This window comes from Amia ocellicauda, chromosome 6 (genome assembly GCF_036373705.1).
Source record: "Amia ocellicauda isolate fAmiCal2 chromosome 6, fAmiCal2.hap1, whole genome shotgun sequence".
Taxonomy (NCBI): Eukaryota; Metazoa; Chordata; class Actinopteri; order Amiiformes; family Amiidae; genus Amia; species Amia ocellicauda.
Window position 1 is genome coordinate 47,309,834 of NC_089855.1, and position 11,506 is coordinate 47,321,339.

The following is an 11,506-nucleotide window of genomic DNA, read 5'->3' on the forward strand; positions in this document are numbered from 1 at the left end:
AGCAGAGGAGGTCATCCTGATATCACTGCAGCTATTTAGAGAGAGAGGTCATTAACTGCTGCTATTTACAGAGTGAAAAATAAAGAGACAGAGGAATGTGATGAGGAAAACCTCCCAGACAGCTGAGTGCCTGTGTGTGTAAAAGCAGGTCAAGACCCGGGTGTCAGAGTGACCTTCGACCCCTGTGAATATTATTTTTTATTTTTTGGCAGACGCCCTTATCCAGGGCGACGTACAACATAAGTGCAAAACAAAATGCAAGAATACAGTTCAGTACAAGGCATCAAACATTACAAATTCAAATTTACAAAGTAAAAATACATTTTACAACTTCCAATTTATACAGGTTGAGGCACAATATTGTACCTTAACAGCAACACAAAGGGTTTTCCCCACAGAAGGGAATAAGGTGTTGCACACAACCTGGTGCCTAATTCACTGCAGCCCTGCAGTCACCTGACTGCACCCACTGGCCAATCAGTTGAGACCTGGGTGCTAGCCAGCCAATCACGATTACCTAACCAATCAAAAAGAGTTAGGGGGCCCTTTATATTTATCATAAGCCCACCCACTCCTCAGCAAAGACCAGTTGCTTACTAGCCAATCAGCGGTGACCTGCCAGCAGGGGCGTGTCTAGGCGGGGGTGAACAAATGGACAAAACACCGTCACCCCCACCCCCGCTAATGTGAATGAAACACTGTCAGCAACCCCCCTCCTCCCACTGGCATTGATGAAATAAGGATGGCCCCCCATTATTATTATTATTTTTATTTTTATTTATTGGCAGACGCCCTTATCCAGGGCGACTTACAACATAAGTTTAATACAAAGTGCAAGAATACAGTTAAGTACTGTGCCCCCTCCTCGGCCTGCCAGTCCACCCAACACTGAGGGGCGCTACAGCAAATCAGAAATACAAGTACAGCGACATGGCAAGTACACTGCAGCATACACAGAGGCTGCAAGAACGGCTCTACCCAGGTAGCAGCAGGGCAGCAGGTAACTGTAGTCTGCTGCGTCCCTCAGCAAAGCCACAGGCACGAGCCGCATCCTTCAGCAGCACTGCACTGAACTCACAACCGACCATGTCACGCTGTTGTGCAACCGCTCTCTGAAAAAACTGTCTGCAGTCATATTACAGCAAACAACATACACAGCAAACATCTTCATTTATCCAAAGAAATAAGGATAGGCTACACACAGTAGAAAATCATAGTAAATAAACAGACACAAATAGCGGTATTGTAATAAAGCCTGTGCTGAGTGAAAGCGCGGATTCAGCACTGTGGTCACCAATGAGCTCGCGCTCCTGTCGCCTCAGAGACGACGCAGCTATTTTCCACCAGCGCCGCTTCTCTTCTCTCCCAGGTTTGTTTTCCATAATTTTAACATTTAACCTAACATTTACATATATCATTGAACTCTGATTTAGATTAAAACTACAGTGTAACAGCTCATATGCTAGTTTCTATGCATAGCACATCTTATTGGAAATGTGTGAGATTTGAGCATCAAGACGTGAGTGTGAGGGACACTGGAGAGCTCCTCTAGTGATCAGTTGACTCATTGGCTCAGAGGCTGGAGACCCTGAGATGCAGCCGGTCAGGCCTGAGGCTGTGACCCCCCAGTGGCTCCACAGGGACACCTGTAGTGCACATAGACGAACTGCACCCCAGCTGTCACAGCTGCTGTCTTCATGGCGCCCCCTGCTGCCAGCAGGGCAGTACAGACTGGAACTGCAGTTCAGATGGGTGTTGAATATAATAGGATGCAGGTACACTCTGCATACACACGCACTCGGCACGCATCACAGTGCATGAGAAAGCCCTCACACTGGTGATCTACAATGAAGGGTTTAAATGTTCTAAATCGGCACAAGAAATTACATAGAGTCACACACTAATATTATATTTATTGCAAAAAACATGAAATATACTATTTACAGCAGCATTAAATACAGCACAGAATACAGCACTAACTTCACTGCGCCCTTCTACATCAGCCACGCAGTGTGTCAGTGCAACAGTCAAGCAGTCAGTGGTGTGGTGCAAGGCAGAGTGTGTGTCAGTCAGTCAGTGTGTCAGTGTGCTGGTGGGCACAGTGCAGTGTGTCAGTCGGTCAGTCAGTCAGTGTGTCAGTGAGCCGGTGGGTACAGTGCAGTGTGTCAGTCGGTCAGTGTGTTGCTGGGCACAGTGCAGTGTGTCAGGGTGCTGAGGTACAGGGCCGTGGCTCCAGGTACGAGACCAGCGCTGACCTTCAGCAGAGAGAGGAGTCTCTGGGCCGCTGTGCTCACACCAGCAGCACTCTGAGAGAGACAGAGAGACACGAGTATAAAAGTTAAAACACACGGCTCTCACAGATTTAAAACATCTTCAAAATAAGTGTATATGTATAATCAATGCAATGACCTGTAGACTGTAATTTTCCAACATCACCATCCTGATACATTTCAGACCAATCCCTCTGTGCCAACCTGACGAGCAGCGCCATCACTACACAACAGCTCCACATGCGGCTGCGGTTGGGGGTTTGTAAACCATTGCAGGTCAGTCATCCGCAGTTTGGAGTCACGAAGCGCATGAAAGTCACGGAGCGCACGCACCGGCAACAGCAATAAAAGCTCATGAACTGCCCTGCTCAGTGAACCACCCGTGGTCCCTGGAGAGAGTCTGAAGCCCCTCACCATAACCTACCGTGTCTGTCAATAAAGCTGAACGCTTCGCGGAGTTACAAGATTGCCTTGATTGTTACTGCAGAGAGCGCATGCCTGCACAGAGACCTGGCAGCGCTGTGGACCCCCCAGTGAGGCATGAATTCCTCTCCATCACTTATTAACCGCGAGGCTCTACACAGCGGGCCACTCGTGTGTCTCAACTGTAACAGCGTGCCATTTCAATCATTTTTAAATCGCAATATTGTGTGAACTGCCTGAGGCTGGGCCAGGGCACCCCCCAACACAGCACAGCACCAATCGCAAACACCCAACAGAAACCCCGCAGGCAGAGTCCTGCGCAAAACCACAGCGGCCGGTATTACCAACAATACCAACATATAATCCGGCTTGAATGACGATCGCTTCAGAGCTGCAACGCTTCACTGTTCATTTGAAAATCAGTTCTTACATGGTAGGCTGCAAAAGCCCCAAAAAACATCCCGTCATTTAATAACAATACTAGATACTAAAACAAACCTAGAATAGCCTACAATGATACAAATAAGATGGTCATGTATTGTTTCTGACAATTGTGATCATTGCTTTGGCAATCCTTTCACTGGTCATCCCAAGGGGTGCATTTGAGAGACACACTGACCTGGCTCTCCATGAACAGCAGGGGGCAGCAGTGAGCCGCAGCCAGCTTCCTCAGACTGGCCAATCGCTCAGGAGGGACCGAACCACAGCGGGCTGAGAAAGAGAGAGAGAGAGATGATTCAAACAGCTTCTGACACACTCACTGACATACTCACTGACACACTCACTGACTTGCCTTACCTTCAGTTGCCAGGAAGCACAGTTTGCCCAGACAGTAGCCCTGGTCCACGTGTCTCAGAGAGGACTCCACAGAGGACAGACTGGGAGAGGAACACAGGGAGAGACATTTGACTCTGAGTCATACAGATGGCAGTGCCCACAGACCAGAATGCCTCTTTCTCTCTCACAACGAGGTGCGGTCTCTAGTTTCGTACCTGCTCTCTCTCCTCAGGTTGACTATGAACACCAGCAGGTCGATTCGGGGCCGAGAGCCCTCCCCCTGGACTGGGAGAGGGAGAGAGCGAGCCATCCTCCTGAGAGAGGGAGGGAGGGAGTTACTACAGACACAGACTGCCTGACACACTGACTGACTGCCTGACTAAAGCTCCCTGATGCACTGATGGCCAGGCCCAGGTGTGTGCAGTGTGTGCAGTGTCCCAGGTGTGAGCAGTGTGTGTAGTGCTCCAGGTGTGTGCAGTGTGTGTAGTGCTCCAGGTGTGTGCAGTGTGTGCAGTGTCCCAGGTGTGAGCAGAGTGTGTAGTGCTCCAGGTGTGAGCAGTGTGTGTAGAGCTCCAGGCCCAGGTGTGTGTAGTGTCCCAGGTGTGAGCAGTGTGTGTAGTGCTCCAGGTGTGTGCAGTGTGTGCAGTGTCCCAGGTGTGAGCAGTGTGTGTAGAGCTCCAGGCCCAGGTGTGTGCAGTGCTCCAGGTGTGTGCAGTGTGTGCAGTGTCCCAGGTGTGAGCAGAGTGTGTAGTGCTCCAGGTGTGAGCAGTGTGTGTAGAGCTCCAGGCCCAGGTGTGTGTAGTGTCCCAGGTGTGAGTAGTGTATGTAGAGCTCCAGGCCCAGGTGTGTGGTGTGTGTAGTGCTCCAGGTGTGTGCAGTGTGTGTAGTGCTCCAGGTGTGTGCAGTGTGTGCAGTGTCCCAGGTGTGAGCAGAGTGTGTAGTGCTCCAGGTGTGTGCAGGTTGAAACTCTCACACGTTGGTGTTGAAGTCTTTGTCCTGCAGTAGAATGGCTTCAGCCAGCCGGCCCTGCAGCTCCATCTCCGCCTCCACCAGCTGCACAACACAACACCACAGCAAAATGACACAGCACCACACACAGCAACACAACACGACAGCATGACACAGCACCACACACAGCAACACAACAACACGACAACATGACACAGCACCACACACAGCAACACGACAGCATGACACAGCACCACACACACCACCACAACACGACAACATGACACAGCACCACACACAGCAACACGACAACATGACACAGCACCACACACAGCACCACAACACGACAACATGACACAGCACCACACACAGCAACACGACAACATGACACAGCACCACACACAGCAACACGACAACATGACACAGCACCACACACACCACCACAACACGACAAGATGACACAGCACCACACACAGCAACACGACAACATGACACAGCACCACACACAGCAACACGACAACATGACACAGCACCACACACAGCAACACGACAACATGACACAGCACCACACACAGCACCACAACACGACAACATGACACAGCACCACACACAGCAACACGACAACATGACACAGCACCACACACAGCAACACGACAACATGACACAGCACCACACACAGCACCACAACACGACAACATGACACAGCACCACACACAGCAACACGACAACATGACACAGCACCACACACAGCAACACGACAACATGACACAGCACCACACACAGCAACACGACAGCATGACACAGCACCACACACAGCAACACAACACGACAGCATGACACAGCACCACACACAGCAACACGACAACATGACACAGCACCACACACAGCAACACGACAACATGACACAGCACCACACACACCACCACAACACGACAACATGACACAGCACCACACACACCACCACAACACGACAACATGACACAGCACCACACACAGCAACACGACAACATGACACAGCACCACACACACCACCACAACACGACAACATGACACAGCACCACACACACCACCACAACACGACAACATGACACAGCACCACACACAGCAACACGACAACATGACACAGCACCACACACAGCAACACGACAACATGACACAGCACCACACACACCACCACAACACGACAACATGACACAGCACCACACACAGCAACACGACAACATGACACAGCACCACACACAGCACCACAACACGACAACATGACACAGCACCACACACACCACCACAACACGACAGCATGACACAGCACCACACACACCACCACAACACGACAACATGACACAGCACCACACACAGCAACACGACAACATGACACAGCACCACACACAGCACCACAACACGACAACATGACACAGCACCACACACACCACCACAACACGACAACATGACACAGCACCACACACAGCACCACAACACGACAACATGACACAGCACCACACACAGCACCACAACACGACAACATGACACAGCACCACACACAGCAACACGACAGCATGACACAGCACCACACACAGCAACACAACACGACAGCATGACACAGCACCACACACAGCAACACGACAACATGACACAGCACCACACACAGCAACACGACAACATGACACAGCACCACACACACCACCACAACACGACAACATGACACAGCACCACACACAGCACCACAACACGACAACATGACACAGCACCACACACAGCACCACAACACGACAACATGACACAGCACCACACACAGCAACACGACAACATGACACAGCACCACACACAGCAACACGACAACATGACACAGCACCACACACAGCAACACGACAACATGACACAGCACCACACACACCACCACAACACGACAACATGACACAGCACCACACACAGCAACACGACAACATGACACAGCACCACACACAGCAACACGACAACATGACACAGCACCACACACACCACCACAACACGACAGTCCAGCAACAACAGTGCACAACAAAAAAGTAAAATAAATAATAATGGCATCAATAACAATAACAACCACATTCACTAAAACACCCATCACTGCTAGTACTAATAAAGATCATTGTATACATCGAAACGACATGTAATTATCATTGTTAATAATAACAGACTCGACAAAAAATGAAACGTCGGACGGACGGACTCTGCTGTGCAGATCGACAGACACAACAGTCTCACCAGTATGTTGGCGGTGTTGAGCTCCGGCAGTTTACTGTACGGCCTCAGAAGCGACATTGTGAGGCAGCTGTTTCTGAGAGGCCCGTGTGGCCCACGCTGCTATGCGGGATGAGTCGCGCCGCACTGAGGCTGTTTCGCGGGCAGCTGTGCGTGTCAATAACCCCCCAGCGCTGACGTCACCGCCTGTCCCCGCACACAACCGGCGCGCCAACATTCAAAGCAGCGTCGCGACGTAGGGGGAGGGGCTTCGCGGAGAGCGGCGTAACTGCCATCGATATCCACAGCAATAGAGCGGTCGGAGCGCGAACGGATGTGGTCCTGGCGGCCATGTTTCCAAGGTGTCTCAAGTAGCCCAAACACACACCCACACGTTCGACACCGAGCGAGAAACACAGACACATAGACACACAAACACACCAGTGGTGCGGACGTTCAGAAAGCAGTTACACATTGTGGGCCAAAGATCAGTCAAATGTAGGGTGGTGTAGTGTGGTATAAACACAGTAAAGTGTGCTGTGGTATAAACACAGTAAAGTGTGCTGTGGTATAAACACAGTAAAGTGTGCTGTGATGTACTGTGGTATAAACACTTTTGTTGTATAATATAGTGCAGTGTAATACACTGTAGTGTAGTATTATATAATGCAATGTATTGTCATGCACTGTAGTGTGGTGCAGTGTAGTACTGCTACACACACTCTTGACCACTCATAGTAACCCATATGCTACCATTCACAATTATACACATTCAATTATGTTTCAATGTACTCTCACATGCAGATAAATTAAATTGCAGATATTATTATTATTAATGAGGGAAAGAATTATTAGGAGAAAGAGAAAGGGAGGGGGGAGAGGGAGAGATGTGTCACCCAACGATGCAGAATGAATGAGTGCACAAGGGAATACAATCAGCTGACAACATGTGCCCACATCTGGAGAGAACAGTTATATAAATCTCTCTCTCTCTCTCTCTCATCTCTATGAATAGATTAAATGGCATTAATGTCATGTCATCCAATAATTCAATTAATACATAATTCAATATGATAATAATCATTAATAATAAACATGAATAATAGATCAATAGTAGTAATTAAAACAAAACATAAAGCAATGAGTATGATACAATAAAATAAAATATATAATACTAAATAAATAATACTAATACAAAAATAAAAAAGATGAATCCAGAAGAAGCAGAAAGGTAGAGATCAATAGAACATTCATCATTCCCATTAAACTCCCACACCTATGAAAAGTACTTTCTCACTACCCCCCCCCCTCAGCAGCCCTCCCATTTTACACTGAAGTGCTAATTGTATATAAACTATGGGCTGCCTCCTCCCCAGCACGAGTGGCAGGGCCAGTCCACACTGTCCACTCACTGTCCCTAGGCTGTCCACACACTGTCCCTCAGGCTGTCCACATACTGTCCACTCATTGTCCTTTAGGCTGTCCACACTGTCCACACACTGTCCCTCAGGTTGTCCACATATTGTTCACACACTGTCCCTCAGACTGTCTCCATGTTGTCCGCACACTGTCCACACACTGTCCACTCACTGTCCTTCAGGTTGTCCACACTGTCCACACACTCCCTCAGGTTGTCCACATATTGTCCACACACTGTCTCTCAGGCTGTGGCAAGCAGACACATATGTGGCTGCTATACTAGTCTTCTGTTCCTCTCCCAGAAGGATGGGGACCTTTTCTCTGATATGGTTCAGAAATTGGGGGTGTAATTGTTTTGTTCTGTCCACGTATTTCAAGCAGGACATTTGGCCGAATTGTGTAGAAAGTGTTTTTTCTTCTATCATGTGGGTTTTATCGGGTGTTTGATGAGCACTTTTTAATTTCATTTTTGAGAATGTTTAAATAAAGAGATAAAAAGTCTCTCTCTCTCTCTCATATATATATATATATATATATATATATATATATATATATATATATATATATATACACTCACCTAAAGGATTATTAGGAACACCATACTAATACTGTGTTTGACCCCCTTTCGCCTTCAGAACTGCCTTAATTCTACATGGCATTGATTCAACAAGGTGCTGAAAGCATTCTTTAGAAATGTTGGCCCATATTGATAGGATAGCATCTTGCAGTTGATGGAGATTTGTGGGATGCACATCCAGGGCACGAAGCTCCCGTTCCACCACATCCCAAAGATGCTCTATTGGGTTGAGATCTGGTGACTGTGGGGGACAGTTTAGTACAGTGAACTCATTGTCATGTTCAAGAAACCAATTTGAAATGATTCGACCTTTGTGACATGGTGCATTATCCTGCTGGAAGTAGCCATCAGAGGATGGGTACATGGTGGTCATAAAGGGATGGACATGGTCAGAAACAATGCTCAGGTAGGCCGTGGCATTTAAACGATGCCCAATTGGCACTAAGGGGCCTAAAGTGTGCCAAGAAAACATCCCCCACACCATTACACCACCACCACCAGCCTGCACAGTGGTAACAAGGCATGATGGATCCATGTTCTCATTCCGTTTACGCCAAATTCTGACTCTACCATCTGAATGTCTCAACAGAAATCGAGACTCATCAGACCAGGCAACATTTTTCCAGTCTTCAACTGTCCAATTTTGGTGAGCTTGTGCAAATTGTAGCCTCTTTTTCCTATTTGTAGTGGAGATGAGTGATACCCGGTGGGGTCTTCTGCTGTTGTAGCCCATCCGCCCCAAGGTTGTACGTGTTGTGGCTTCACAAATGCTTTGCTGCATACCTCGGTTGTAACGAGTGGTTATTTCAGTCAAAGTTGCTCTTCTATCAGCTTGAATCAGTCGGCCCATTCTCCCCTGACCTCTAGCATCAACAAGGCATTTTCGCCCACAGGACTGCCGCATACTGGATGTTTTTCCCTTTTCACACCATTCTTTGTAAACCCTAGAAATGGTTGTGCGTGAAAATCCCAGTAACTGAGCAGATTGTGAAATACTCAGACCGACCCGTCTGGCACCAACAACCATGCCACGCTCAAAATTGCTTAAATCACCTTTCTTTCCCATTCAGACATTCAGTTTGGAGTTCAGGAGATTGTCTTGACCAGGACCACACCCCTAAATGCATTGAAGCAACTGCCATGTGATTGGTTGATTAGATAATTGCATTAATGAGAAATTGAACAGGTGTTCCTAATAATCCTTTAGGTGAGTGTATATCTTCGGCGCAGTGTGCCTGTATTACCCCCCCTCTCAGTCCGAGCCTCAGCATCACTGGTCTCATCGTTTCGTTCCCATGGCAACTGCATCTCATTACCCCCCCACCCCTCCACAGACACGCGCCACATGACGTCAGCGGCCGGCCGGAGCTGCATCTGCGACGAGGAGACAGCGCTAGATTCAGTGACCGATTCAAAATAATCATAATCATAATGCAAATGATAATCATAAAGTCGTCTTTCATTTTTGAATAAATGCTATTAACAAAGCACAACGTCTATCGGGAATATTGTTCTTCTTGTAATTATTATTAGAGCTTCTGCGCTATGACTGTTTCCTAATGATCTGTGCATGTGAGAGAGTCTGTGAAGCGGAGACGTGCACAGATCCAGCGGACAGACAGACAGACAGACACAGGGATGCCGGCGCCTCGTCATCACTAGGGTTCGTCAGTGTCGGACACAATGTGTTTATCATATCGGCAACATTGGTTCTATGGACCGTTCTGTATGAATAACCCGGTTGTCTGTGTGTGTGTGTGTGTCTGCTGTGTTATAGTCTATCTATCAATGCACATGTGCATCTGTCTGTCTGTCTGTCTGTCTGTCTGTCAAAGCTCACTCTTTCAGTCTGTACACTGTAATAGAACTGTTTTGCTCACTCAGTTCTCTCTCTCTCTCTCAGACTGGCCTGTCCCTTGTGTCTCTCCGTGCTGTGAGGGGTACAGAGGACTGGACTCTGCTGACTGCAGTAACCTTCTCTGGCTACAAGGAGCCCCTGTTTCTGAAGCCCTCAGACCCATCCCTCTATAGGTAACACAGTCAGTGTGTCAATCAGTGTGTCAGTCATTCACTCACTCACTCAGTCAGTGTGTCAGTCACTCAGTCAGTCAGTCTTTCAGTCAGTCAGTGTGTCAGTCAGTCTGTGGCTCAGTCATTCAGTCAGTGTGTTAGTCACTCAGTCAGTGTATCAGTGTGTCGTTAGTTGGTATTAACTAACTTTCTCTCTCCCTCCAGCTATGTCCCATTTCCTGGAGTGGTTTGTGCCAGTGTACCTGCTGGTGTCAGTGCTGGTGCTGCTGGGCTTTGGTGCCTGCATCTACTACTGTGAGCCAGGGCTGCAGGAGGCGCACAAGTGGAGTACGCAGCGCCGCCTGGTGGGCCGGGGGAGGAACTGCAAGACACTACTGGCTCAAGATAACCTGGGCTACAGAGAGCCCGAGGTGTGAGAGTCAGACTGAGACAGGGGAAGAGGGATAGAGGTGGAGAGAGGGAGAAAGGGTGTAGTACAGAAAAGCAGTATTCACTGACTGACTGACAGACTTACACAATGACTAACTGACTGACAGACACACTGACTGACTAACTGATACACTGACTGACTGACTGACACACTGACTGATATACTGACTGATTGACACACTGACTGATATACTGACTGATTGACACACTGACTGACTGATTGACACACTGACTGACTGACTGACACACATACACACTGACTGACTGACTGATACACTGACTGACTGGACACGTCCGCATATTAATACTGCCCTGAGACGGAGAGAGATAGATAGTGGAAGGGAGAGACAAAGAAAGGTGGAAAGAGAAAGAGAATGAGAGATAGATAGATAGATAGAACACAATAATAATAATAATA

General features: G+C 48.2%; 1 protein-coding gene across 1 annotated transcript; it reads right to left on the reverse strand.

Moving 5' to 3' along the window:
• Positions 1–1,893: 1,893 nt before the first annotated feature.
• On the reverse strand, positions 1,894–6,823 carry pane1 (proliferation associated nuclear element). Its single transcript, XM_066707344.1, has 6 exons — positions 6,657–6,823; positions 4,444–4,523; positions 3,686–3,784; positions 3,492–3,571; positions 3,313–3,404; positions 1,894–2,306 (listed from the first exon to the last, which is right to left on the reverse strand). Exons 1-6 carry the CDS (start codon positions 6,711–6,713, stop codon positions 2,166–2,168), a joined length of 549 nt encoding a protein of 182 aa, XP_066563441.1. The 5' UTR covers positions 6,714–6,823; the 3' UTR covers positions 1,894–2,165.
• Between the last annotated feature and the right edge of the window lie 4,683 nt (positions 6,824–11,506).